This window comes from Cladophialophora immunda (assembly GCF_000835495.1).
Source record: "Cladophialophora immunda strain CBS 83496 unplaced genomic scaffold supercont1.4, whole genome shotgun sequence".
NCBI lineage: Eukaryota > Fungi > Ascomycota > Eurotiomycetes > Chaetothyriales > Herpotrichiellaceae > Cladophialophora > Cladophialophora immunda.
In genome coordinates this window covers 201,329-227,627 of record NW_015622544.1, presented here as the reverse complement: position 1 = coordinate 227,627, position 26,299 = coordinate 201,329, and the positions used below count along the sequence as shown (strand labels likewise).

Sequence of the window (26,299 nt, the reverse complement as noted above, 5' to 3'; positions counted from 1 at the left end):
ACTTGTATGGGAGTTGGAGACCCCGGTCAACGCTTCTTGTTCCTCCAATCGGGCCACATCCATCCGTCTATATAAGTATAATGCTTGTCACTACTACACCCCAAGTACTCGTGGACCTCCATCCTCCTTACGGCCTAGATGGATCTTTCGTTGGATTTCAACGGCTTGATACTCACTATCGCAAGACTCTACTCCCCGTCTACTCAGGGTGCCTAAGATCAAGCGATATATCCAAATCCGCTTCCCCTACAGGCAATCCAGAAGTCCTTCACAACATCAATCGTTTTCCTGGCGCCTCGTAGGGCCTCAACCTGTGCCACAAACCGGTTGCGTTGTTCTAGCGTTGTAGCGTTGATGGCCTTATCGCTCATGACACCAGATTCCTGCTTGATCGCTTCTCTGAGCACCGCTTTGCTCAACATGAATTGTTTCTGCACGAATCTCTTGAGGGTTTCGGTCAGGCTGTCGATCTCCGAACGCGCACATTCTCCTCCTAGAAGACGGAGCACAAGTGAGAGGATTCGCGGCCCAAACGTTAGGAGCATGCCCTTGAGCCGTGCATTCGCTTCGCTGTCCAAACCGCTCTCCGGCCCACTTACCTCTGCAAAGGCTGCAAAGTATCCTGCTGCTGAACGGCGCGGAAGTGTGTCAGAGTCTGCCATGACAATCAAGCCCATCTCCACGGATACAGCGGCTGTGTTTTGGCTGTCTTGCATATCAAACCACATTGCAGCCCATTTGCTGAGCAAGCGGTTCAGAAAATCCAGTGAACTAGACTGAAAATTATTATCTGGGAGTTGCTTTGTTTCCTGGTACTTGGACAGAACGTGCTGCTGATTGGAAATGACTGCATACACGAGGCCGCTGACACTGGCATGAAGATTCTGCGGACTCACAGAAGCCAGGAAACTCGAGGCACAAGCCATTGTATTGTCGATGCTTGGGTTGTCGAGATTGATAAACTGTGTAACCAACTCAAGCCCGATCGAGTCTGTAAACTTAAAGGGCGACGGATGCTCTTCGGTGAACCCCGATTTGATGAAGTCGCAGCAGGCGTCAACAAATACATTGTCGACATAGGATCCGACTTTTTGCATGGTAGCGTGGTACATGGCGAGTACATTCTGCTGGACAGAGGCACCGTGACCGCTTGTCCAAAAGTCCGAAGAACCTGTGCTTGAGGCTTCCAAGTCCACCGGTACATCGGCTGGCGAGCGCAGGCCTTTGCCAATCGAGGCAAGAGTCTGCATGATGTCGATGCAGCCACGCAAGATGTCGGCTTTGTCGACATTGTTGCCGTCCAGGGTTGTCAGTGCATGACCAATGGGGGCAAGAAGACGTGACAGCGGCTCGACTTTGGCTTCTTCGGCCGGTAATGCTTGAATAATGGCCGCGACAGCGGCGTATATCCGATGTCGCTCGGTCTCACCGATGTCTCCTATTGAAGCCAAAGAGTCCATGAACTGAGGTAGTCCTTCTTTCAGCATCCGTCTGTGAGAATCGCATAGATTGTATATTGCCCGTGAGGCGGCAGACGTCGATGCTTGCAGGTGCAGCGACGAGAAGAGGAAGTTCAGGATTGCGACCAGTCTGTCCGGATGCCGGTGAAGGTATGTCACGTTTTCAGCGATGAATCGAATAGCAGTGCGCAACGCTTGATCTGGAACATTGTCGGCGGTCTGAAGGAAATAGCTCCATGCTGGGCTGCCCAGGATCGTAGTGATGAGGACATCGTATGTATCTGGGCTGGATGACATGGTGTCGGCGAATGCAATAAGACTGAAGGTGCCGGCTTCAAAGGTGCTCCAGTCCGGGGATGTACCTTGTCCAAGAATGCTCTTGACTATTTCCTCAATCAACGCATTCCCAAGGACTAGAAAGGCCGACTGGAAAAAGTCTTGTACGTCGTACCGAAAATCTTGAAATTTCGCTCGATCATCAGCGTCCCAAGATTGGGTCTCGCTGGACATCTCGTCAGGGGGAATTCTGATCTTAAGGAGACAAGCCTCGCATGCATTGGCCGTTAAACCCTTGAGAAAACCTTGGGCCGGATCATTCATGTCTTCCCAGTCAGCATAGCCCTCGACAATTTCACTAATCTTCTCCAAGACAATCTGGCACACAGGATCCTCAATGACGGCCACCCCGTCGCAAGAGAGAAGTCGTTGTAAAGTCCGGACCACCTCGTTATACCGATGGTTGTGCAGGAAATCGGGTTTGGTGATGTCTATGTGGCTCATGATGGACTCGAGCAGGTCGACATAGAGAACGCCGTCGGAAACGAAGTCGCCCTGAAGAAGGAGATCCACCATTTCCCTTACCTTGGGAGAATTAGCAATGCTAGCGGGGAAGTTTGGCAGAGCCTCCCGAAGGAGTTTTGCTGAAGAGTTCTCCAAGGAGATGAGCATTTGAAGCACTGTGCCTGTGTAGAATTCTTCTTCAAGATAGTTGACTGTCGTCGCGATGCAGTCTCTGGCGATGCCTTCACTCCGTCGCGCTTGGGTGCTCTCTGCGTATTTGCTCATGCTGGCCCAATAGGGGATCGCTTTCATGACCAGCTGAAGCATGTCTTCAGACTGGGATCGTGCTTGCTCCAGCGTTGCTTCTGCCTGCTGTTGGCCAATTCCACGCTTTACACAATACCTCAAGAGGAGCCATACGTCCAGAGAGTTAGCAGCCACGTGGTTATTGAGTCGTCCTTCGTCGAGAGAGCTGGCAGAGCGACTGCTCAAATCCTCCGCCATAATTGTAGCGATCAGGAGCATGCCCTTAAGCTCATTGTTGGAGCAGTCGTTGCAGGCTTCCAACAATTGATCCATGTCCGGTAAATCCTCTTCAGAGACATAGTTCCTGCTGAGGAAAGAGGCCAATACCTGTCTGAAAGGGAGGTTCCAGCCTGAATCCGGCCTCGCAAAAAAGGTGACAAGAGTCGAACCGAGCTTTTGGAGAACGAAATTTGAATCTGGTAGATTCACTAAACGTATATAATTGCCCACTAGCGCTCCAAGCAGAGATTTTCTCATGTACTCGTCCTTGCCCAGGCCATCATGGTCCCTAACATGGCTTCAGCGGCTTTGGTGACACGAAAATGGACAGCGTCTCGGACACTTACCAGTCGGCATTGATCTTGATGGTCAGGGTCAGAGCACCATAGAATCTTATGGTGGCTTCTCCATGATGGAGGAGGTCCAGGGCTAGTTGCCATGCTGACTTCTCGCGCTGGAGCCGTTGGATTTGTTTCTGAATCTCGTTGATGCGCTCCGGCGACGATTGATTGGCAGGCTGATAAAGTTCACCTATTAACTGCTCCATGATCTCTGTGAGACGGGCATCAAACAGTACATCCTGCTCCAACCGGAGGAGAAAATTTCCAAATGTCCAAGGCGGTCTTTGGGCGCAGGAAAGTAGGATGTAGTCTATGCCGGAGTCTTCAAAGATCGAGGCGAAAGGGTGATCGCTGATCCAGGCTTTGCTCAGAGGTCTGCAGTGGGTCATACGATTGCCATATAGCCTAAGCAAAAACGACCGGCTTCAGGGAATTTAAAGAAGCGGGCATTGCACGGCGTATTAGGATTGATAGCCTCTCAAATGCCCACTAGATCAACACCAAGTTTGGCCAGGAGGTAAGTAATTTGAAGGTGACATCTGAAAACTCTTGTCAGAGGGATGAAGAGGCTATCGCGAGGCTACAGCCTCGCCGGCAAATGACAAAGTCGGTACGCTTGCCCCTTTGGGCCTTGGTCAATGCGTGCGGCGAACGACGAATCAAGCAGAACAACGGCACATAGGCTGGGTTGAGATAGCTGTGTGTGTGTTTTATTTCTTTCTTTGATAGTGTCTCGTTTTCAATGCGTTGGTCGTTCCTTCGTCTCCCGTCTTTGCTGCGTCCCACGTCGCCTCGCCCGCAAATACCTGCTGCCACGCTGTCCCCCTCACAATCGATTCGGTCTTTCTCCTTCTCGAGGTCGCTACGAAGCGTCGATATGGAAAAGGTGGACACCACAAAGCGTCTGTCGCAGTTGCGCGATCTGATGCGCGAGCACAAACTCGACGTCTATATTGTACCATCGGAGGACAGTCACCAGTCCGAATACATTGCCCCTTGCGATGCAAGGAGGGCATATATCTCTGGCTTCACTGGGTCCGCAGGCACCGCTGTGATTACCCTCGAGAAGGCAGCTCTGTCGACCGATGGTCGCTACTTCAACCAGGCTTCTAAACAGTTGGATGAAAACTGGCTGTTGTTGAAGCAAGGCATGGAAGATGTCCCCACATGGCAGGAATGGTGCGAACCACATGTGCGTTGACATGTGCATGACTGAGCTGAGATTAGGACTACAGAGCAGGCAGAAGGCGGCAAAACTGTCGGCGTCGATCCCACCGTGATTACAGCCACCGATGCCCGGAAACTCAGCGAAACATTGAAGAAGAAGTCACATGCAACTCTGGTCGGGGTTTCGGACAACCTCGTTGATAAAATCTGGAATGACAGGCCACCAAGGCCGGCAGAGAAGGTGATTGTCCTCTCTGACAAGTATGCCGGAAAGCCTTATCAACAGAAACTTGATGACCTCCGCAAGGAGTTGAAGAAGAAGAAGGCTGTGGGGATGATTGTGTCGATGCTTGACGAGGTCGCTTGGCTTTTCAACCTCCGTGGCAGTGACATCCCGTACAACCCTGTCTTCTTCTCATATGCAGCGGTCACGCCGAACTCGGCTACGCTGTATATTGACTCGGCCAAGATAGGGACGGAAGTGCGAGAACACCTCGAAGGGACTGTCGAAATCAAACCTTACGATGACCTCTTTACTGATCTCACGAGCATCGCCGAAACGGCAGCGAGTGAGTTTCAAGCTAATGGAGTCACTAAATCCCATTCTAATAAACTTCTACTCTCAAACAAATCGTCTTGGGCACTCTATCTTGGCTTGGGCGGCGAAGACAAGGTCGAGGAGTCTCGAAGTCCTATTGCTGACGCGAAGGCCATCAAGAATCCCACCGAACTTGAGGGAATGCGACAATGTCACATCCGCGATGGTGCCGCGCTGATTGAATATTTTGCCTGGCTAGAGGATGAGCTACACACTGGATCATGGATTGATGAAGTCCAGGCAGCAGATAAGCTCGAGGCAATTAGGTCGAAGGGTGAGCATTTTGTGGGGTTATCCTTTGACACCATCTCAGCAACAGGGCCAAACGCGGCAGTGATACACTACTCACCCGAGAGGGGCAATTGCTCGACAGTCGATGTCAATGCCGTGTATTTGTGTGATTCCGGGGCTCAATATCTCGACGGGACCACTGACACCACGCGGACATTGCATTTCGGGACTCCGAAGGATATGGAAATCAAGGGGTATACCTTGGTGCTTAAAGGTGTCATAGCGCTGGACCGGGCTGTCTTTCCCAAAGGCACAACGGGATTCGCCATCGACGCGTTCGCTCGCCAACATCTCTGGCGCGAGGGGCTCGACTATCGCCACGGCACGGGTCACGGCGTGGGTTCCTTCCTCAACGTCCACGAAGGTCCCATCGGCATCGGCACCCGCGCTGCATACTCGGAAGTCTCTCTGAGCATCGGCAACGTCATCTCCGACGAACCAGGCTACTACGAGGACGGCAGCTTCGGGATCCGCATCGAGAACATGATCATGGCTCGCGAGGCTAAGACGAACCACAAGTTTGGCGATAAGCCCTGGATCGGGTTCGAGCACGTAACCATGGTGCCCATGTGTCGGAAATTGATCGACCCAAGTCTGCTGGATCCGGAGGAGAAGCAGTGGTTGAACGAGTATCACCGGGAGGTATGGGAGAAGACCAGTGGGTTTTTTGAGAAGGATGAGAGAACCACACGGTGGCTAAAGAGGGAGACTGCTCCGTTCTGATGCCGGAGCATTTGCATCGAACGCAGTGGACTGGCAATGGAAAATGAGGTTGACCTGTCCCACCTCGATGACCTAGCAGCCTGATGCTGTGTTGTATTTGTATTCACTGAGCACATGGTCCAGCGAATGTGATTGGGACAATAACAGAGCCAATGGTCTTGAACTAGAAGAGGCGGTATGAATAGGATAATAGCGTCCAAGGCTACCTATCACGAGGCAGGGAGGGGAAGACAGAGTCTAGCCACTCCGTCGAGGCTAGTATATGGCAACCATCTGGCTTGCTCACTTCCAGATTCCTCCGACGTTAAGTAGTCTTAACTCCCGGCCCCTCAACAAGGATGCCGGCCCGCGGTTTCTCATCCGTCGCAAGGCTAATCGGTGTAGGTTGACTTTTCGTGATACTCAACAACCCCCTGCACACACGACTGCTCCGGCACAAGTGGTAGCCGCGGCAGTGGCGCACACAGCAGCTGCCCTTTCATCCCTCCTCCTGGCATCCCTCTCAGCCTTCCTTTTCGCCTCCGCTGTCTTCTGTGGGTCAGGTATATACCCTGGCTTGTACGTGACTTGTAGACGGTGACGTGGATGGAATGATTCCTCGCAATTACACCTGACACGGCGCTCGAGGAGAACGTAGCGGCGCTGATCGTGGGCATCGGGTGGGTGCAAAGCCTGAGGCAAGGAGTCGTTGGAGGTCGCCGGCTTTGGAGAATGCGGTGGCTGAACTGTCTCAGCTTCGCAGGTGGTTGGAGGCGCTTGTCCAGACTTTGGCAAGGCGCCCCTGATTGTCCAGTCTTGCCTGTGAGGGCGCTGCCGCAGGTAGTTTTGCACGTCGCGGATCAATTCGGAACGACATAGAGACGGAGGCTCGAGTGCCATCAGGCCAGAGGGTACGTTTTTGAAGACCCCAGTAGACTTATCGGCTGGGTAAATTTTGCCTACAATCTTGTACCGTAGGGTCACATCAGATTGTATGTGGTCCTTCTGGGACGTGGCGTGGCGCGCTCTCCTTTTGAACAATCGTCGTATCGAGGAGAAAGAGAGCCAGCTTTTAGGAGAGTCGGGTGGCGAGGTACTCTTGGTGCGAGAGGACAAGGTCCGGGAGTCATCAAGGAGCTCACAAATCAGAAGCTTCTGCTGCCTGCTGATGAATTTGCATTTCGCGCGCTGAAGGTTGTAGCGATCGGGGTGCCAATACTCCCTATATAGGTCTTGCGGAGTAATACCTAGAGTTCTTCTGATTGATTTATGAGGCATAGTATTGATGTTGCTCGCAGTCAAGAGCAAGCATCAAGGAAAGAAGGACAACCACAAAAGAGAGTGAGCTGCAAGAGAAGGTGGCGGTGCCGTACAGGAGAAGAAGGAGCTGCCACGACGTAGACGACAAGCCTCGCATTCCATTCTTGTCAAATCCATTGCTCTGGTAGTGTCTGGGATTGGCAGTCTCTTGCACAGGGACGCATTTGCGTATACCATGTCCTACCTTTCGAGGGGATAGGTATTAAGAGGGGATCAAATTGAGAAAGGCGGGTAATGGCAGAGCCATCTTCTGTTAGGAATTGATACCAAACAAGATCCACGTCGGAATGGATCTCACCAAGTCTACCTCTAGCAGCGTGCAGGGGCACCGGCTGACCGGTATGAGGAACGGGGTGAAAAGGCCAGGAGTCTCTTCCAAATGTGCTTGGTTGTCGAATTGAGATATTGGTGGCAGCGTCATGCCGCGAGCGAATGGTTCGCCGTACTTGATCATACACATTTCTACGGCAGCGCATTCTACTGCGATTATGCAAGGAAGGCGTGTCACGTGCTGGTCGAACAAATACAAACCTCCATACGCTGTAGGACACCCCGTACCTAGCAATAAATTTACTCTCTATATTATTTCACAACCTCTCCACTGCCACCTATCGGCAAGGCTGACCAAGGGAGACATTCACAGGCTCACTATGGCACAGAGTACCGATGCCACCACCCTGAATGTCGCCTACCTGGGCCCCGAAGCCTCGTTTTCCCACCAAGCGGCCATTGAAGTCTTCCAACCTTCATCGAGGTCTGGGCATGTCGTCTCTTTACACCCGCTCCCCTCCTTCTCCGCCATATTCTGGGCGATACAATCCCAGGAAGCACCTGAACAGACCATATCCTATGATTTTGCTGTTGTCCCTATAGAAAACAGCACCAACGGGTCGGTTGTCCAGGTCTTTGACTTGCTGGCTCGGTGCGGCCACTCCCCAACTCTCTACCCTGACCTGGAGGTCTGTGCCGAGTATTATCTTCCCGTGCATCACTGCTTGTTTGTCTCACCGCTTTCCGGACCACCCTCTGGACAGTCAGACGAACGCAAAGAGGGGTTGCTGCGCGCAATCCGGACGCTGTACACCCATCCACAAGTCTGGGGTCAGTGTAACCGTTATTTGTCCAAACATTTCCCTCCCAACCTTGCGGAGCGAATCGACGTGGGAAGCACCTCTGCTGCTGCTCAGCTGGTTGCCCGTGAATCCCGAGCCCAGACCCAGAACAGCAAGTCCAAGCCAACCGAGGGGATCAGTGCTTCGATCAGTCCAAAGCTCGCTGGTGAGAAGCATAAGCTACTTTGCCTGGCCGAAAACATTGAGGACGAGCCAGGGTTGAACACGACAAGATTCCTCGTCGTGCGCAACCGGAGGCACCAGATACAGTCGGAAGATCTTCACGCGTCGTTATTTCTGCACCGTAACCATGTCGACGATTTGAGATACAAATCCCTCATATCGTTCACCATTCCACACTCTCAACCAGGCAGTCTGGCCGATGCATTGGCCGTCTTCAAAAATTACGGTTTCAACCTGACGAGCATCGACACCCGGCCCAGCAGGACGCGGAACTGGCAATATGTTTTCTTTGTGGAGTGTGAGGAGGCCACCCCCAGTCAACTCAATCGTACAGCTGCGGACGTCGATACGGCTAGTGACGCGGATCAACACGAGGACAACAGAAGCAAAACCAATCTCATGAACATGCTCGGAGAGCTGGGCAAGTTCACCGAGACTTTGAGATATCTGGGGAGATTTGTGGACCGATTGCCTAGAGACCAGCAAGGAGACGAAGTAAAGGGCTGATGGAGATGATGCAAACCTGATCTGGCTGAAGTGAATTGCCCTCAAAACATTGTGAGCAGGTCTGTGGAAGGAGTGACTATCTAAATCTGACTGCACGGAACAAAGACTGTGTCGCCCAGAACTGTTATTTGCTGCTAAGTGCCTCGAGCTTCACGGATATTGCCCTGTGCTCCGCACAATGAGCACAGGCGACTCGCCGACCTCTCACACAGCGAAATTGAAGCCTAAGAGCGATCTTCAGGTAAGGACTAAACAAAAGTTGAGCTTGATGTGCAAGGAATGACTGGCTCAGTCAAATAATGAATCAGTATCGTAGTGTGTTGGAGCTCCTTTATCGGCAGTTGATCAAAGGACTTCTTGGATCTCTGGTCCGTTTCCGCACTCTCCTTTCCGGGAGAGTGAAGAAAAACCCTCGCTTGTCTGTCGGTGTACGCGGCTATCTGAAACGCTGAATGTGATCTCGGGCTTACATCAGATCCGATCCCGCTATATGTCTGCAACTCAGTCGGGCTTTCGACCGGTGCTTGGTATCCAAGAGGACTGCGGGAACCGTTGGGCCTGAATGCCGTCGTCATCTCAGACCATGACCATGTTGCGCAGGCTGGAACGTCCTGTTATCGGTTCTGGGTCAGAAAGATGCCACGAAGTCCTCGGATGGTTCTCAGAAAATGCCTTACCGTGGCGTAGGTCAAGTGTCTGCCTTGCTGGCGGCTTCATTGCTCGCTCAGCGCGCGCGAAGGCACCGTCTTTGGTGCCCAACCTGTTCAGTCGTGTAAATTGTGGATTGCCATTATTGTGCGCACTTTCCAAATGCGTCCCTACTCGCTGGTGCTGATGGGACTCGGGCGCGTCACTAGGACGCTCAGGAGAGCGCGGAGCTGCCGTCAAGCTGCCGTCAACAAAGGTGGGTCGTTGTTGTTGAACAAGGCCTGGAGATGGATGCTCCTCGCGCTCTACAGCGAGGTCGTTGAATTGTCAATCATCATAGAATTCGTCTTCGTCGTCAGCGTCAATCAACTGTTCAAAGTTGACCTTGTAGCGCAAAATGGCGCCAATACCACCAAACCCCTTCACAAATTGATTGCCCTCGCTGGAGCGGTCCGAAACGAATTCCAGGGTGGCGCCAAAGTCCTTGTATTTCTCGGCAAGCCATTCAAGGAACGAACCTTGGTCCACAACTTCCATTTCTTGGCCGGTCTCTTTGTCCATGAATTGTTCTCGATTCGCTTCTTGGGCTTTGGTGGTGTGCAGAATCCTCTCCGAGCCGTCCGAGGCTTTCAGAACCCAGCGAGTGACGTCCAGGTTCTCGTAAACGATCAGTGTTTCGGCCGCACCAAGTTCCAGAGCCTTCAAGGTGTCTTCGACACCGTAGCAGACGCGACCGCTGTCTTGACTGATTTCCTCGAAGTACTTGCCAATCAGTTTCTTCTCTTGAATGAATTTGACATTGCCAAGGGTCTCGGAGGCCAGATCGATAGCTTGATTGAACCCGTTTTCACCACCATAGGAAACGTCGACCACCTTGATGACCTTTGATTGAAGTCGCGCATCGAACATGTCGGACTGGTTCAAGTCGTTTTTGAAATCTGCGGAACCAGCAAGGACAATGCCGGCAACATTGACCTTGTCGTTTGTGATGAAGTTTTGAACAGCCAGCTCTGCGACTTTTCGCACGTAGTTGTGACGCTTTTCCTCTCTGAGACGGGCGAAACGTAGGGCAGATTGACCACCTCGACCGTGCTTCTTGGGAAGATCGACGGAAAATTTATGAACGACTTCTCTGGTGTTTCCACTCAAGGTCCCAAAGAGAGCGCCGTTGCCGTCCATGACGATGAAGCCAAATTTCTGATCAGACTCGAGAAGTTCGCTTAGTGCCTCAGTGTGGAATTTGTTGTCGCAGAGGTAGAGAGAAGTATTGATGGGCTTGAAGGGCTCAAAATCTATGTTGATCTTTCTTTCTTTCCCCTCCGAGGTGATGATTTCACCGCAGTACACCACCAAGCCATTTGGGGGAACCTTGTTATACAGCTTGAGACGCTGCTGGGTCGAAGTGATGGCGGAAAGCACGGAAAGACGGTTGACCCGAGACTTGATGTTGGAGGCAGTCCCGAATTCTTCAGCCAACATCTTCGCGGCGCGGGAGACTTGATCCTTTGGTGCTGCGGACGGAGTCAGCAATGAGCTAGAAGATGTAGGGTTCTGAGAGGTGTCACTTACGGATAATGAGAGAAATCATGGAGGTTCCATTGCCTCTGGCCGCCTCGAGGCGTTTGATGAGTTTCTTGACCTTCCAGATCTCGATGTTCTTTTCCGCCTCGTTTTGTTGAGGTGCGCTCATTTTTGCGGACGGAAGCCGAGCAGAGACGGCCTGCTGGTGATGGAAGAGGGTGCAGAATCGTAGGAAGTAAGGAAAATGGAGAAAATGGCGAAGGAGTGTTTGAAATCACAGTCTATGCCGAGTGAGAAAATCAAGGTGGCGTCGAAATAAGTCAATACTTTTTGAGACGTTTGGTCGAGTGGGAGTGGCAGTGGGTGGTGGGTGGTGGGCTGGCTAGGCCGTGCTGTGCTGGCAGTCATTTAGGCACTCCTGCCCACCACTGTATTGGGTAAAGGTGCCCCCCCCCCCCCCCGGCGTGCAAGTGAATGTGTGGCTCGGTGGTTTTCTCCAGGCGCTGCGAGTCATGCCCAGCTCGCCAGTCAGAAGACAGTCACGTGCATTCTTCCTCGCCCGTTATCAAGCACAAAAATTCCCCGCCGCCACCAAACTGCGCTTCCACTCCACTTTGCCCACTGGCTATCAGAAACAGCTTCCTTGGAATTCGCCGCTGCTGGTTATCGTCGGTTAACAATGAATGTTTCCATGATCTACCACTAGCTCATGATTTGGAGTAGATTTCTATCCTTCCAGTATCCCAGGAAATTTTCCCTTTCCTTTTGGTTCAACATTCCTTGACTCGAGAATTGTTTGTACTACTATCTTCCTGAGCCGGGGAGATCTTGTGGATTGTCTATTTGTTTACTGTGTATCTCATGAGCTTCATCAGACATGCTTTGACCTGACAGATTGTGAATCCAGACCATTAACGTCATCTCTGCACCTCTGAATCCTCCCTCTGCTCTGTTCTGCTCGCAATGAGCGCAAAATCCAGACAGGCTCCCACGAGTTGGGACGCCTACGAGCGTGGTCGTGCATCTTCCTTCGGTTCCCTCGAGTCTGTGCCCGAAGACGAGCAGCATAACAATCTCTCCTCATCCACTCCAGCGACGCACTATATTCCTCCATTGCATGCGGAAGACCAAGAGCACGGACGCTTACGGCGGAGATCTTCTTTTGGCAAGAGAATTGACCATTTTATGCAGATGGGAGGGCCCAATAGTATCGATAACTTTGCAAGGTCGTTCCAAAGAGCTGCGGGATTTCGTGAGATTACGCCGGTGCGGAGGAACTCGGTCAGCTTTTCTGAGACCGATCAAGAAGCAGCTCCGGCCAGTCCTGAACAGAGCACAGCAGCTCCCAACAGGTCCCTTCTGAGACAACAGCTTCAAAACTACGATTTCGGAGCCGACAATGACTCCGCCCTGCAGGATGAGCGAGCTCCAGGCAATGAGGAGCCGACAGAAGAGTCATCTCTTTTGCCTGTTGAAAGCCGGCAAACCTTCAAGTCCACGACAGGCTCTCTCGCTCCAGGCTCTCTGCTACCACATGAGTTGGGCACAAGCTATGGAAGTATTTCCTCCAAGTTGACGGCGACTGCTCGGCACCGAGCATCTATCCTCATTATGGAACAGGAGGAAGCCAGCAGGCGAGCATTGCAGGAGCCGGAGGCATTAAAGGAAGAACCTCATCGACATGTTGAACGGGAGGTTCTCCCCGACGGTGAGGTCATGGAGCGGATAGTAGGCGAGTCAACCGTTCCTATGACTGTCTTCAACTCCACGAATGTGTTGATTGGAGTTGGCATCCTGGCCCTGCCCTTGGGTATTAGATACTCTGGATGGGTGCTTGGTCTCTCCTTCTTGACTCTCGCCGCCATCGGCACCTCATACACGGCTAGATTGTTGGCCAAATGTTTGGATTCGAACACCGGGTCAACAACGTACGGAGACATCGCTTATCTGGCATTTGATTCTTGGGGCAGGCATTTTGTTGAAGCCTTGTTCATCTTGGAGCTGACTGCTGCCAATGTCGCTCTGATCATTCTGTTCGCCGACAGTATGAACTCTCTGATACCTGATGTTTCCGTGATCGAGTGGAAGGTCATTATTGCTCTCGGCCTGATTCCGTTGAACTTTGTCCCTTTCAAAACCCTGAGTGTCACCAGTGTCATCGGCATCTTCTGCTGCCTGGGCATCATCATTATTGTCTTTGCAGATGGCCTCATCAAGCCTCGGGCCCCTGGTTCTCTGAGAGATGTGGCCAAAACTTGGGCATTTCCCGAAGACTGGAGAACCGTTCCGCTCAGTCTAGGTCTATTTATGGCTCCATGGGGTGGCCATAGCGTGTTCCCGGCTATTTACAAGGACATGCGACATCCTCATAAATACGGGCGCGCTTTGAAGTACACCTACTTCTTCACTTACGGTCTTGATCTGTCTATGGCTGTGCTAGGATACCTCATGTTCGGCGACAAGGTGCGCGATGAAGTGACATCCAATATTCTCCGCTCGACCGCCTACCCTCACGTCCTATCCGTCATCATTGTCGTTCTGATCGCCATCATCCCTGTCACTAAGATCCCGCTCTCAAACCGGCCTGTGATGGACACGCTCAACAAAAAGTTCTACATCGACCTCCGCCAGATGGATCCCAAGGCCCGCGCATACAGTGAACGATCGCTCAAACACCGTGCTGCGCGAGGGCTCATCGGTATATTGGCCAACATCATCCAACTCGGCATCGCCATCGGGTTTCCCGACTTTGACAGTATTATGGCCCTCATGGGCTCGGCATTGTGTTTTACCATTTGCATCATCCTGCCCGTCAGCTTTTATCTAGTGATTTTCAGCTCCGAGGGCAAGGAGATTGGTTTGATGGAGAAAATCCTGGATTGGGTTTTGTTGGTGGTTTGCATCTCCCTGGCTGTGTTGGGGACTGTATTTGCTATTTTGCCCAAGAACAAGATTGGGGCTTCGGTTTGACAATACACGGACCCGATAAGAAAATTGGATGTTGTAAAAGATGGAAGAGAAACTTCACAGGCTGCCTGGACAGATGGCCAAGCCATGGGAGGAATGTTGCCAGCCAGATAATTGATAATGATACGCTTTGTATATATCGCCGAGGGCACATCCTCCGCTCTCAGACTACAATTTCCAACAGCGCATTGATCCCCCACCTTTGCTTTTGTTTATAAAGCACGTCTCCAGATTGCTTCGAAATCCAGTTAGCTGGGTAGTAAGGAGCCGTTGCTATGGGGGGCCCTGCTGTCGTTCGAAGATAGCGAAGGCATGGGCTTCAGGAGCGCAACGGCGTCTCGCAGCCACCTAGATCCATCATTTTCCAAAATCAAAAGTCAAGCGAGACAACCCTATATCCATCCCTCCAGCGGGCCAAAACCTTGATTGCATGCTCGGGTGGGAGAAATTCCACCAATTCCCACGCTTACGATCTCTTCGGTGTCATCCCTCACTTTTGCTTCGAGACTATGAATCCGCCGGGGTTCTGGCGCAAGAACTCGACCTCGTCGGGAGTGCTCTCCCTCCCCAACGCATGGTTCCGACTGGGGAACCTGCCGAAGCGCAAGATAACGTCGCGGTGCGCCTTTGCGAACTCGCACGAATTCCGCGCGAAAGAGGCGGCCTCCTCGACGGCCACGGCCGCGCGGGGCGGCGCCGACGCGAAAGAGGCGGAGTCGCCCAGGCACCGCGCGGCGAGGTTCTCGAGCAAGGAGATACCCGCGACCTGGTGGACAAGGGTCTCGGCGTGCATCAGCGGCATGTAGAAGAACAGGGCCATCAGCGGCGTCAGGTCCGGCGAGCGGTCGAACTCCCGCGCGACCGACGCTACGGACAGGTCTAAGGCCTTTGCGTCCGAGGAGAACGACAGCGCCGAGCCCCGGTACAGGTTCCGCGGGAACTGATCGAGGAGAATGATCAGGGCGAGCGAGCCGAGCGGCGTTGACGCCCACGAGTCCAGCGAGTCGTTGCGGGCCTGCTCGACCAGCGACGAGAACTGCGCGCGGATCTCGGAGTCGACGAGCTCCGGTTGGGGCGGTCGGAACCACTTCTCCGTCGGGTTGCTGGGCGACGACGAGGACGGCGGTGGGAACCAGTAGTCGAGCACGCGGGCGATGTCGCTCTGGTGTTCCATGGAGATCTGTGCGGTTGTCTTCTGCGGCGAAGAGGTTGCGTTGGTGGAATAGAACAAGGGCGAGACGACCCCCTGTAACGCGGATTGCAGCTGAAGGACCTTTATCGGCCAAGGCGAACGACGGCGACAGCTTAGCACATGTACATGTCTCCGTGAAACAGCAAATGGGCGAACATAGGAATCTTGCGGTGGATGTGGATGATGATGATGGTGCCTTCGTAGAAGCAGAGGCAGAGGAGCTGGGTGACGGCGTACCCTTGCAAAGGCCTGATCAAGTGCGGCCCTCATTTGGTGGTTCGCCTTGTGTGTAGGTATGGCTTTCAGCAGATCCTGTCTCTTGCCTTGGGGGAAGAAGTATATCGGACGCTCTCAAAGTGCTGAGAGGATGTCGGATGGGCAGACTTCTACCACCTCCGGGATTTCCAAGCACTTTGCAATGCTTGAGCCTGAGCCCTGGTCTGGCTTTACCTGGATGAAGTCGTACCTGGACGGTTCAGACACCGAGACACGTTGGAGATCGGCACGTCGCGCATCCGGTGTCCGAGTCTTTCATGCGCGTCATCAGGCTCTGGAGGATGGACAAGGCTGACCAATCAAGTTCAGAGTATTCATCACGCCGCGCAGTGACAAGGCTGAGGGCGTGCAACGCAAGGCTGTCTCATATTTAGGTAGGAGACATCTGAGGAACGTCTCTTTTGTGGTGGTGATGGAGTGGATAAAGGTCAGATGATTGTAAGGCTCCGGAGCAACGGGCAGGCAAGTATAGCAGTCTCCCATATTGAGACCATAGTGGTTTTGGAATCCTATCCAAAGTGCATCAATCTGCGGTAATGACTGTAGGAGAACCCGATAGAATTTATATCCCCAAGCGCCAAAACCGAATAGAGACAATGAGCGAAACTCTACGCGGTCGCTGTGCTATCAACGCAAAACCTTCCAACAATTCTATCCCCAAGCAAGCCGGGTCGCACACCTTTGCCCAGCATCTAGGTACCTATACACATCACACCATGTTCGCACTCACAGGTTGACGTCGTGAAGCCAAACTTGTTGCTCGACTCGATGGGAGAACCGACTAGCAGCCAAGATCTCGACCATCTGCTGCTCACTGACAATCATCTCTTGCTTGGGTAGAAACCACCGCAGCCCCTCGCTGCATGGCGGCGTCGTCAGGCTACCCTTGTAGGTCCAGAATTCCTCGACGCCGCCAACCTCGTCGATGGCAAGGCGCGTATTGACGGGCAAGCCTTCGAGCTGCGCTGTGTCATTGTAATGGATCATTGGGCCCAGTTGCCTGATAAATGCGGATTCCTTGTCACCCACGGCCACTCGAATGCCAACAACGGCGGCTTCGTGCTCCTCCTCGGTGACATGAACAAGGTGGATTTCCGCGCGGCTCCGCTTGCCGGCGACAAGGTGCTCGGATGGGGCGTGGATGTGCCATCCAATCATGAAGACCTCCTGGTCGTCAAATTTCATGCTGGGGAGTCCGGTGACCTCTCCCTCCGGGTGATGAGGTGTCCAAGCCGGTGCGAACTCCCAGTTGAAGAAGTTGCCTGGAATAGTAACGTTCTCTAGGTACCCGTCAAAGGCAGGTTTGTGATGTTGAGATAGTTCTGTTTCAGCAATGTTGATAGGCGATTGATGTGTGCCAGATTGGCATAGGGAGTACTCTGCAAGAGCTTTAGCAAGGCTGACAAAGTGCAGGGGTGAAGACATGGTTACCAGGTCTGATAGTTGCCCAGTCTGCAGAAAGAGCGTAGTTCCAGTCCTTTGGGACCCGGCCCTTGTCGACTCGCACTTGTCTTCGGCCAAGATGTGGACGTGAGTGGTAATTATCATGCTTCGGACAGCTCCAGGCTGTTGAGATAAGAGCGGAAAGGAAGAAAATGGAAGAAATCATAGCCAACGACAACATGCTAAAACAAAGAAACGACTTGAAACAATCAGTCGCGAAAATGAATGAAAGGAAATGCAAGACGGTGGTAGCGGCGCTGATAAAGGAAAGACGATACGAATGTGAGGGAGTGTGAAGGGTTGATGAGTCGCTCAATGTGGGGGAAAGTATTTTCTTTTATGTAGCCATCAACGCCAGCGTTGGTGTGGGCACTGGTGCGAGGATTGCCAGAAGCCCGGCTTTCCACAGCCTACTCCTTGAAGGCACACGGAGGCGCCAAGTAATGGCTCGTTCCAGCAGCGTACTCGATACTGATTCATCTCTGCTGAAACGCCTGGCAAGATACTGGACGACGTCGCGCTTGGTAGAGACGCAAGCCTTTTAGTGAAAGCAACAACAAGGGCGACTCAGCCGCTGGGCGTGAGCAAGGCGTGCTGCACCGCACATCTCCCAGGCCCGACACGGCGTCTTGGGATTTCCAAAGCCAGCGGTGACGAAGTGCTTCGGCAAAGAGGTCCCCCGTTGATGAGATAAGATCAGCAATGGCAATGCATGACAAGCACAGCAAGCCATAGCGAAGATCGTGAAAGCATGCAACGGCAATCTCGGCGCCAAGCTATATCTGACAGCCAAGTTCGACCCGGAACACTCCGCTGGGCCAAAGGAAGCAAAGCGCCACTCTCCAAAATGATCTCCGGGCCACTCGTTGCATTTCAGGGGAGCAACGCGTGGCCGCTGGCCGTTGGCGGACAGTCCGCAGCTGGCGGAAACAGGACGACCAAGAAAGTCCAAGAAAGGGCCGAGAGGTGAATGCTAAAATGAGCTCAACCCCCGTAAGAGAAGTCGGAGGGCCTAGACTCTCGACATGGCGGCATATGGCGCTTCCTGTTGCCCAGCTACTTTCTCAGTCTGATTTCAGCCCACACCTGAGCAAGGCCGAGGACTCCCTGAAGCAGAAGACGCTGGGCGGGTAAACCTTCAACAGGTCCCGCGGAGGATTCATTCTCAATCTCAGTAACTGGCTTCTGGTTGGTTCGACCGTCATAAGCAGGGGGCTCAACACAGGTCCAAAAGAATAGAGAGCAAACGGTGGGTTTCCAAGTTCCGAGTAATCGTCCTCGTAGATTGCAAGTTGGTCAATGTCGAAAGGACTCTTGCCGATCGCTCGATAGCCCTGCTGATGGAATGACTACTCGTAGAATTGACTGATCTGTTGGGTAAAGGCGTAGCCACTAGCGAGACGCTTTGCCGGTTCCATAGGACTAGTGACAATGGCAACAGCGCCAGGTCCATACTTAAGGGGCGTTCCACGATGGGGCACCTCCATACTCGTACCTAGTAGTACTCCGTATGTGCTGCTTTGGCGGTTCGCTGCGAGCATTACATATTCCTCGGGACATTCACTCCTCTCTTCCAAACCTGTACTTCTTTTTGTTGGAGAGCTTCGGTCCTTCGTGAGAACGTGGGGGGAGGATTGAGGAGCTCACGGTGTGGCAAGCATTGTATTCAAGGACGTACTCGTGTCGGCTTTGTGCATGAGAGGTTTGTTCGCGTTCTGGGTGCGCATTTTGTTTTTCTCGTGACCGGCGCCTTCAAGAACGTCGGGCGAGTAGCGAGCACCGTGTCGGAAATTGCCTTACTATCCAGCAATCTTCAAATTCGATGGACGAGAGGGATATACGCCTTCATTGTCAGTGCGCAGCTGCGAGCATGGCTCCCAAGCCAGGTGGACAAATTCGCGGGAAATTTTGATCGCGTATGCAGAGCCGGTAATAGAAGAAGCGGGATTATTACGGCCACTCTTAAGGTGTAACATAACTTGGTCAATCAAAATGCATGACGAGCTTCATAGCCGAGCAACTTATCATATCGCTGATTGTTTTGCAAGCGTCTCTAGACTGGCGGTCTTAGGTGCAAGTCTGAAGGTAACATGTACGCAAGGCTTTCTGTGCCCAGGTCCCCTTAAGCATTCATAGTCCTCACTCATACTGCCAATGTAGCATTGCAAGTTAAGCCAGTAATATTCTTTGCGTTCACGCAAGTCGCGTTGGCAGTCGCATTGGTGGCCGAATCAGTCAAATGCACGTCCTTGAAATCGATATTTGAACACGGTGCTGCTGCTGAACAGTTCAAGGCGACTCCGACCTTGCTGCTCACAGTTCCAGACACGTCAGAGAACAGCAGATTCTCGAACTCGAGAGTACTGGTATCGCAGTAGTGGGCCTGATCAGGTACTTTGAAGTAGCATTTGTTGATGTAGACTGCTTGGCTCGTGTTGTGAGTTGTCAGTCCTGCGAAAGTGACATTGGAAACTTTCCCCGTGCCGCCGCCGCCACCTTGTGGAGGTTCTCCTTCTTCTTTGCCTACCCAAGATTTGAAGTAAGCTCCGCCAGATACTGCAGCTCCCCCGGTGCGTGGATTGATGTCTTGCGAGACCGAGATGTTTGTGGCCGTCACATTGAAAATGTAGTCTGGAGAGTCAACATATTGGCCGATCGACCCAAACGCAATCCCTCCCCCAACGCAAGTCATGTTGTTGATCACCATGTTAGTTGTGTTGCCTTTTGGAGCCAGACAATCATCTCCGCCGTGAAATTGCCAATCCCTCACCAGAAGGTGGTCAACTCGCAATGAATCGAGACCGTCGATGTTGGTTTCGTAGTTGGAAGAATTTCCGTAGGGATCTGTATTCGTACCATTGATATACACCTTGCTGATTTCCACGTTGTAGGAATCTTGAATCCAGAAACTCCAGAACATTGGCTGGCGTATGGAAAAGTTGGTTACAATCACATTGGAGGAATTGAAGATTGAAATCACAATAGGGCGGCCAAACTGGTTGCTATGCCCAGCGGCGTGAGTCATCCATGCCTGTCCATTGCCATTGACACCGCCCTGCATCCAGCCTCCTCCATCAATCTCAAAGTTGTTGCCCTCAACGATCCACCCCGTGGACTGGTTCTGAAACTCAACGCGGAAGGAATTGTCAATCCAATAAGTCAGGTCTGGTGTAAAAGAGAGGGTACCAAAGATTTCCAGACGGGAGTTCTGGAGGTTCATGTGCATCCGCCTTGAAATCGTATAAACGTATGGAGCTGGTAGTGTAATAGTCCCATTGATACCGCACCTTTGAACGGCAGCAAGAATCTGAGACGAGTCGTCCTGCCCCCACCCCAAGGGTGTCACCATACATTTGGGTCCGCTTGGAGTTGGTGAGAGTGGGAACGCAGCCTGAGCAGGAGCTTGTCCCAGGTACGGATAGGAAGCATTCTTGTGGTAGGGAAGCGTTGTTTGTGGGGAATAAATGGAAGTAGTGGCGGCCTGAGGAAAGTGAATTGTTGATGAACCGCTGCCGAAGGCCAACGACCCAAATCCAATTATCCACAGGAGAATTGACGACTTTGGAAACATGATGTTAAGGGATCACAACCTCTCCAGGAGTAATTTTCACACGCGGCACTTTATGGCTTGCTCCCAAGTGATGTAGCTTACCTGAGTCTGTCCGAGCGCTGTCGGCATACTTATATCCACAATTTCCATGGGAGCGTGGGAACCTGGTTTAGACGACGAAGTTGTGCTTGTGGCTCCCCAGGTCCTTGATGAAAGAAAGAGTTTTGATCCTTCATGCCCAGACGAATCAAGGAGACATTGACAGCCCACGTGTTCCAGTAGCGAAAGGTAGATCTTGTATGTAAGTAGCGTCATGCATTGGGGAGAAGGAGAAGGAGACCACGACCAAATACACGCGCTGACTGCGTCTTTGACGTGTCTGCAGAGTAAGATCATAAACCCTTAGTGCCTATGCGAAGGTATATAGAAGCATAAAGGGGATGAAAGAGGAGCCGAGGTCATGAAGGAGAGGGAGGCAACAGAGATTGATGTCCTTCAGGGCGGCGTGATATATTTTCAAGTATCTCGTATGACACCCCGAGACCCACACGGAGGTGACTATCATATCACTCATAAATACAAAGCGGCGTCAATGATATTCCCAATCTAGCACAGCTTGGCAGCCTCCGAAATCGCTTGTCTGCGAGTCCTCCCAGCGCAGATCCCAAAATTTTTGTTCGCAGGAGCTTGTCCCTTGCACTATCGTGACTCATCTTGCAAGGCATACAACAAAGACAAATTCCCATTGACCTTGATGAGGTAGTGTTTGCTTGTCCACTCACTACGCCCTTCTCTCGCCGCCATCATGGCAGGCCGGCGCAATCTCCTATCTCTGGCCTGCAGGGCCGCGAACCACACTCACGGAGCGCAAAATGGGACCTCTTTCCTCGATTCCATCCTCCCTGCTTCGAGACGGGCCAAAAGTACAAATTCAACTTCAGCTCTGGCATATAAGGCTCTCCACAGGAGGTCACCTCTTCCACTCCCGGTTTCAGATACATCTCCACAGTACGGCGCTGCCGCAGCTGTATCCTCTATCCTCTACGAAACCCCGGTGGCTTCTCAAGCACCGCCCAAGAAACACATTTTGAACTGCCTCGTGCAAAATGAGCCCGGTGTTCTGTCTCGCGTGTCCGGGATTCTAGCGGCCCGAGGATTCAACATCGACTCACTGGTCGTGTGTAACACCGAAGTAGAGGACCTGAGTCGGATGACCATCGTGTTGAAAGGACAAGATGGTGTTGTTGAACAAGCTCGAAGGCAATTAGAGGATTTGGTACCTGTATGGGCTGTGCTGGACTATACGTCTGCCGCTTTGGTGCAGCGCGAGTTGCTACTTGCCAAAATCTCTATTCTGGGCCCCGAGGTCTATGAAGAATTGATGGAGCACCATCGCGAGATGACCAGTCCCGACTCAGACCAAGGACCGGCTGATGTGGAAAATGCCGAGGAAAATGCAGACAGGAGGTTGCAGGAATTGGAAGCAAATAGGCCTGAAGAATCATCTCTCGTGCAACGAGCCAAAGACATGCTTGGTCAAGGTGCCAGCTACCATCCCAGCCGTCTTGCTGCCAGTCAAGCGTTGCGACACAAGCATGAACATCTCGAAGCCATTACCCATCTGACTCACCAGTTCGGTGGAAAGGTCCTGGATATCAGCACGAACAACTGTATTGTGGAACTGTCAGTGTCTTCCGTCGATTCATGTGCGTATGTAACATGCTAACATGAGATCAGGTCTGCGAAACCTAGCCGAATCGATTCCTTCATGAAGCTGATCTCCCCCTTTGGTATTCTCGAGTCGACTAGGACGGGACTGATGGCACTTCCTCGATCACCCCTCTATGATCCAAATGATGAGCACGTGCGGGAGGCTGATGATGTGGTCGACGCTAGCACCCTTCCTCCTGGTTAGTTGTCTGTGTTACCGTCATGTTGGAATAGCGTCAGGCGCCCCTTGCATGAGGCTGTTTTCTCGATTTTGGAGTAGGTAGGCTCTGCTTGGTCACATACTGTGGATTGTATGGGTTCTGGCATTTTGAGGGACCGACGTCGCAGTGGGGGCGACGGGAGCGACGATACCATAAAATAATGGTGTTTTGAGGCATGCGACGTCGATCTCCAAAGCTGAACCTGATGGTCTGGACATATCAAAATCCCTTTCCTCGTATATTATAACCCGTGGTTGTGCCTGGTGGCGGGGTCTAGACCCTCTCGGCCTTGTCTTCGTTGGGTTTCAATTGGGAACTAGCCAAACAATGTCTCTTGACTTGTTACAAGTCATAATATCAAAAATGAACCAGTCCTCGCGTCGTTGCTCTTCCGACCTTGATCATCAGAAATCAGCCAGCAAAGCTTCAGCATGGAGAGACCCGACACGGATGTTGATCAGCTTGATAATTCACTGCTATACGTGAATCCCAAACAGTTTCATCGTATACTCAAAAGACGCGTAACCCGACAGAGGGCCAGAGAGGCTACAGTCCATGCGGCGTATACCCGAGACGCCCAAGACAATCGCACACAAGGGGCCTCAAGCTGCGCATCTTCTGAAGAGGGATCGAAGCATATCTCGGGACCGTCTAATGTTGAGACGCAATTTAGCCGTCGCTTGCCGTCAGTACTTGTGCCGTGTTGCCCATGCAGCCGTTGACTGTTGGAGTAGATTCAGCAAGGATAGGAATGGCGTTGGGAAGGGAGACGATGTTACCCTCTCCATCCAGAGCTACTCTATTGAAACCTCCAAGCCATCCATCGATGTCAAAGACCACGGTCAGCTTGGAATCAATACTGATGATGGCCACTTCTCAGACTGGCCATACAACTGCAGTTACTTCGTCTCCGAGCTCATGAATGCAGACGACCCAATCTCCCAACTCAGAAGCGATGCTGAGTTCTATCCTGCCGACAGCAACACACCAGAATGCTTCGCGGCTGTTGATTTGACAGAGTCCGGATCACACTCTTTTGTGCTCTCTCCATCGGACAGTCAATTCGATGAACGGCTTCGGATGTCTGATTTGGCCTACGGCGATACGCGCATCCTCTTTGTTTCGCAGAAACGGCTATGTCTCAAGAACTACACCACAAGCAGATACGGACTCAAATCTTCGACTTGGATCAGGATCTTGTCCTTGTGTGACATACCGCCGGATGCAGTCCAACTAATTCACGAGAACAACGGTTGCCGGGGAGCTCATACATCGTTCTGCTGTGATGTTAGGGGCAAGTCTTGTCGACTTAAGATCCCCGACGACTCGCTTGGGGAGACGCTGTGTGCCTATCATATCTGGGTGAAGCCGCGACCATGGTGGAACGAAGAGCACTTTGTCTACGCTCGCCACGACTTCCATTCGAGAAGGAAGCTCGTACTCGTCGTTGGCACTGCACTCGAAGCGCAACGGCAGCGTCTCTTGTCGCAATTCCGCTCGGCAACGCAACCCCATCTCTTCTCCGTCCTGCTTGCCCTTGCAAAGACGTGGACGAAAGACCTCGAAGAATTTGTGTGGGAGCAAGACTTCAACACACAGCGGCTTGAGTCGGACACCGGGTGGTCCACCGTCGGCCATACTCAACTGAAGCCTTTGCCGCGTGAGAAGCTCGCGCTCCGCAAAGATATCATATTTACCAAAGACGCGCTATCACACGTGGTCCGGGCATCAGAGTCCTTCGATGAACTCTTCAGCTTCTTCTCAAAAGAGGTTCGCGCCATCCCATCTGACGGGCACAATGTGAATATCCGTCCCGACCAGCTCAAAGACGCCTTCCTCCAACAAGGGTCCAAACAGTGGCACCAAAAGAGCCAAGCCCAAGGTCTCGTTGACCGCCTTGATGCTCAATGGAACATTGTCAGTGCACTCATAGCTCAGCATAATAACAGTCTGAACTATCAGATTGCAACCGATTCAAGGGATGACACAATTGTCATGCGGCGCATCTCCTTTGTGACGATAGCCTTTCTTCCTGCGACCTTTTTAGCCACTTTCTTCAGTATGTCGTTCTTCCACGTCACCTCGGACGACATAGCTGCGAGTCCTACAATCTGGATCTATGTTGTCTGCGTCGTGCCACTGACCCTGGCCATTGCCTGGCAGTCGAGTACTCGAGGCATTTCCGCGGTGAAGTGGGTTGCATCAAAGCTGCGGCGGAAGTCGCCCAAGAAGAGCGTTTTCTTCGAGGATCAGGGAAGAGAAGACCGGGCGACCCGCGAGGCTCAGCAGATGGCTTGAAAAGGGACAGACACTGTACAATTGGGCAAGAGGTCTTAGCCTGTCTGATTGTTCGCAGGTCTCGAATTAGTTTCTCGCATGCTCAGCTCTTCTCTGCTTGCAGGAAAATGTCGATGCATTGCCAATTGGAGCTCTCTGTTCTGGTGCTAGCATAGCAAAGTCAAGTGTCGTCGGCGATTGAAGTGAAGAAACACGTAGAACCGGCGTTATTGTCTTCGGTGGAGTAAATGGCCACACGACACGCACTTATACAGAACGTCGTCATCACTCAGGCGTGTCCTCGCAGCCTTGACACAAAGGTCAGCGAAAAATCTCGTATACAGCCTCGATTTTGTCTTTATTGCCTTCCTGCTTCCTGGGTGGACAAAGTATGGCGTCTTATCTGACAGATTTGCCCTCGGTTGGGGATTTCTTTCCTCCTACACCTCGAGCGGCCAAGTTGTCCCTCGACATCTTCAGATTATACATCCCTGTAAGCGTGCCCCTTTCGTACCCGTGGTTTGTTTTGTTTGCTGTTCGGCGGGTAGTGCCCTGAGCCGGGACTGAACAAGGCCCTGATGAGGATTCCTGTCTGACCGCGCCCTATGAATTTAGATCTCCCTGGTGCTATGGACACCTTTGAGAAAGCTACAGGCAATGGGCAAAACCTCGTCCAAATCTCGCCTAAGTCTTCCCGGTCGCTATGCCTGGGCGGCGGCGGAACTGGTCGGGCCAATTAATCTGCTCTACATCCTCTACAGCCTGCCAGCCAAATTCAGACCTCAGCCACATGCTGCGACGAGCTTCCTAGGCACAGGCTTGCCCGCTCAGAACGAGGTATTGGCGTGCCTGTACCTCCTTCACTACGTCAACCGCGCCCTTGTCAGCCCGCTTTACCTGAACCCGAGCATGTCGCCCATCCATCCGTTCGTTACCATGTTCATGAGTGTCTTTCAGTATACGAACTCGACCAACATTGCCTGCTGGCTGGTATACTCGACACAGACTGCCAACACAGAGAGCCGCTCCATCATCTCTTTCAGTTCAGTCGTCGGAGTGGTGGTCTTTTCGCTGGGACTGGCAGGCAATATCCGGACAGAGATGACACTGTATGATCTACGACGTGGAGCTGCCAAGAGGAAAGCGAAGTCGGAGGGGAAAGTGACGATTAGCTACGACAAGGTGTACGTGATTCCACCAGCTGAGGGAGCTTTCAAGTATATCTTGCACCCACATTACGTCCTGGAGTGGCTTGAATGGACGGGCTACTGGTTGCTTGGAGGTGTATGGGGATTGGGCTGGGGCGGTCAGAGTGCTGCCCTGTGGTTCGTGGTGTGCGAGGTCGTGACAATGCTGCCTCGAGCAGTGACTGGCCGACAATGGTATGAAGACAGATTTGGCAAGCGGGCTGTCGGAGGGCGAGCGGGAGCAATCCCTGGACCGATCAGGCTGTGACGGGGCAAAGTATCATACAACAATAAAGAATGGAGAGACATGCCAACGGGGGT

The 26,299-nt window shown here is 52.4% G+C and overlaps 11 protein-coding genes across 13 annotated transcripts; 6 read left to right on the top strand and 5 right to left on the bottom strand.

The window, feature by feature from the left end:
• Positions 1-24: 24 nt before the first annotated feature.
• Positions 25-3,643, bottom strand: PV07_06470 (uncharacterized protein). Its single transcript, XM_016393450.1, has 2 exons — positions 3,113-3,643; positions 25-3,054 (listed from the first exon to the last, which is right to left on the bottom strand). Exons 1-2 carry the CDS (start codon positions 3,493-3,495, stop codon positions 219-221), a joined length of 3,219 nt encoding a protein of 1,072 aa, XP_016246869.1. The 5' UTR covers positions 3,496-3,643; the 3' UTR covers positions 25-218.
• Positions 3,644-3,783: 140 nt separating this feature from the next.
• Positions 3,784-6,237, top strand: PV07_06469 (uncharacterized protein). The gene is made up of 2 exons (XM_016393449.1): positions 3,784-4,285; positions 4,334-6,237. The coding sequence occupies exons 1-2, from the start codon at positions 3,849-3,851 to the stop codon at positions 5,883-5,885; spliced, it is 1,989 nt and encodes a 662-aa protein (XP_016246868.1). The 5' UTR covers positions 3,784-3,848; the 3' UTR covers positions 5,886-6,237.
• Positions 6,238-7,764: 1,527 nt separating this feature from the next.
• PV07_06468 (uncharacterized protein) lies at positions 7,765-9,319 on the top strand. The gene has a single exon (XM_016393448.1). It carries the CDS (start codon positions 7,835-7,837, stop codon positions 8,984-8,986), a length of 1,152 nt encoding a protein of 383 aa, XP_016246867.1. The 5' UTR covers positions 7,765-7,834; the 3' UTR covers positions 8,987-9,319.
• PV07_06467 lies at positions 8,882-11,584 on the bottom strand. Of its 2 annotated transcripts, XM_016393447.1 has the most exons (3): positions 11,204-11,584; positions 9,664-11,145; positions 8,882-9,597 (listed from the first exon to the last, which is right to left on the bottom strand). In XM_016393447.1, exons 1-2 carry the CDS (start codon positions 11,322-11,324, stop codon positions 9,962-9,964), a joined length of 1,305 nt encoding a protein of 434 aa, XP_016246866.1. In that variant the 5' UTR covers positions 11,325-11,584; the 3' UTR covers positions 8,882-9,597; positions 9,664-9,961. The 2 variants fall into 2 exon arrangements, with proteins under 2 accessions (XP_016246866.1, XP_016246865.1); XM_016393446.1 differs by having other exon boundaries at positions 8,882-11,145.
• Positions 11,585-11,782: 198 nt separating this feature from the next.
• Positions 11,783-14,321, top strand: PV07_06466 (uncharacterized protein). The gene has a single exon (XM_016393445.1). It carries the CDS (start codon positions 12,119-12,121, stop codon positions 14,123-14,125), a length of 2,007 nt encoding a protein of 668 aa, XP_016246864.1. The 5' UTR covers positions 11,783-12,118; the 3' UTR covers positions 14,126-14,321.
• PV07_06465 lies at positions 14,228-15,779 on the bottom strand. 2 transcript variants are annotated; one of them, XM_016393444.1, is made up of 2 exons: positions 15,552-15,779; positions 14,228-15,395 (listed from the first exon to the last, which is right to left on the bottom strand). In XM_016393444.1, exons 1-2 carry the CDS (start codon positions 15,582-15,584, stop codon positions 14,613-14,615), a joined length of 816 nt encoding a protein of 271 aa, XP_016246863.1. In that variant the 5' UTR covers positions 15,585-15,779; the 3' UTR covers positions 14,228-14,612. The 2 variants fall into 2 exon arrangements, with proteins under 2 accessions (XP_016246863.1, XP_016246862.1); XM_016393443.1 differs by having other exon boundaries at positions 14,228-15,779.
• A 232-nt stretch (positions 15,780-16,011) lies between these two features.
• PV07_06464 (uncharacterized protein) lies at positions 16,012-17,546 on the bottom strand. Its single transcript, XM_016393442.1, has 2 exons — positions 17,022-17,546; positions 16,012-16,969 (listed from the first exon to the last, which is right to left on the bottom strand). Exons 1-2 carry the CDS (start codon positions 17,212-17,214, stop codon positions 16,317-16,319), a joined length of 846 nt encoding a protein of 281 aa, XP_016246861.1. The 5' UTR covers positions 17,215-17,546; the 3' UTR covers positions 16,012-16,316.
• Positions 17,547-19,135: 1,589 nt separating this feature from the next.
• On the bottom strand, positions 19,136-21,013 carry PV07_06463 (uncharacterized protein). The gene has a single exon (XM_016393441.1). The coding sequence runs from the start codon at positions 20,602-20,604 to the stop codon at positions 19,177-19,179; it is 1,428 nt and encodes a 475-aa protein (XP_016246860.1). The 5' UTR covers positions 20,605-21,013; the 3' UTR covers positions 19,136-19,176.
• Positions 21,014-21,388: 375 nt separating this feature from the next.
• Positions 21,389-22,498, top strand: PV07_06462 (acetolactate synthase, small subunit; the record flags this gene model as incomplete). Its single annotated transcript, XM_016393440.1, has 2 exons — positions 21,389-22,266; positions 22,321-22,498. 2 exons carry the CDS (start codon positions 21,389-21,391, stop codon positions 22,496-22,498), a joined length of 1,056 nt encoding a protein of 351 aa, XP_016246859.1.
• Positions 22,499-22,945: 447 nt separating this feature from the next.
• On the top strand, positions 22,946-24,812 carry PV07_06461 (uncharacterized protein; the record flags this gene model as incomplete). The annotated part of the gene is made up of 2 exons (XM_016393439.1): positions 22,946-23,199; positions 23,249-24,812. The coding sequence occupies 2 exons, from the start codon at positions 22,946-22,948 to the stop codon at positions 24,810-24,812; spliced, it is 1,818 nt and encodes a 605-aa protein (XP_016246858.1).
• A 370-nt stretch (positions 24,813-25,182) lies between these two features.
• Positions 25,183-26,246, top strand: PV07_06460 (uncharacterized protein; the record flags this gene model as incomplete). Its single annotated transcript, XM_016393438.1, has 2 exons — positions 25,183-25,284; positions 25,407-26,246. The coding sequence occupies 2 exons, from the start codon at positions 25,183-25,185 to the stop codon at positions 26,244-26,246; spliced, it is 942 nt and encodes a 313-aa protein (XP_016246857.1).
• Positions 26,247-26,299: the final 53 nt, after the last annotated feature.

Coding starts and splice junctions, on each gene's coding strand:
- PV07_06470 (XM_016393450.1), bottom strand. CDS start 3,495: ATGACCCACTGCAGACCTCTGAGCAAAGCCTGGATCAGCGATCACCCT. Junction 3,055..3,112: donor ATCAAGATCAATGCCGACTG/GTAAGTGTCCGA, acceptor AAGCCATGTTAG/GGACCATGATGGCCTGGGCA.
- PV07_06469 (XM_016393449.1), top strand. CDS start 3,849: ATGCGTTGGTCGTTCCTTCGTCTCCCGTCTTTGCTGCGTCCCACGTCG. Junction 4,286..4,333: donor GTCCCCACATGGCAGGAATG/GTGCGAACCACA, acceptor AGCTGAGATTAG/GACTACAGAGCAGGCAGAAG.
- PV07_06468 (XM_016393448.1), top strand. CDS start 7,835: ATGGCACAGAGTACCGATGCCACCACCCTGAATGTCGCCTACCTGGGC.
- PV07_06467 (XM_016393446.1), bottom strand. CDS start 11,324: ATGAGCGCACCTCAACAAAACGAGGCGGAAAAGAACATCGAGATCTGG. Junction 11,146..11,203: donor CATGATTTCTCTCATTATCC/GTAAGTGACACC, acceptor CTCCGTCCGCAG/CACCAAAGGATCAAGTCTCC.
- PV07_06466 (XM_016393445.1), top strand. CDS start 12,119: ATGAGCGCAAAATCCAGACAGGCTCCCACGAGTTGGGACGCCTACGAG.
- PV07_06465 (XM_016393443.1), bottom strand. CDS start 15,584: ATGAGGGCCGCACTTGATCAGGCCTTTGCAAGGGTACGCCGTCACCCA.
- PV07_06464 (XM_016393442.1), bottom strand. CDS start 17,214: ATGTTGTCGTTGGCTATGATTTCTTCCATTTTCTTCCTTTCCGCTCTT. Junction 16,970..17,021: donor CTGGGCAACTATCAGACCTG/GTAACCATGTCT, acceptor AAGCTCTTGCAG/AGTACTCCCTATGCCAATCT.
- PV07_06463 (XM_016393441.1), bottom strand. CDS start 20,604: ATGTTTCCAAAGTCGTCAATTCTCCTGTGGATAATTGGATTTGGGTCG.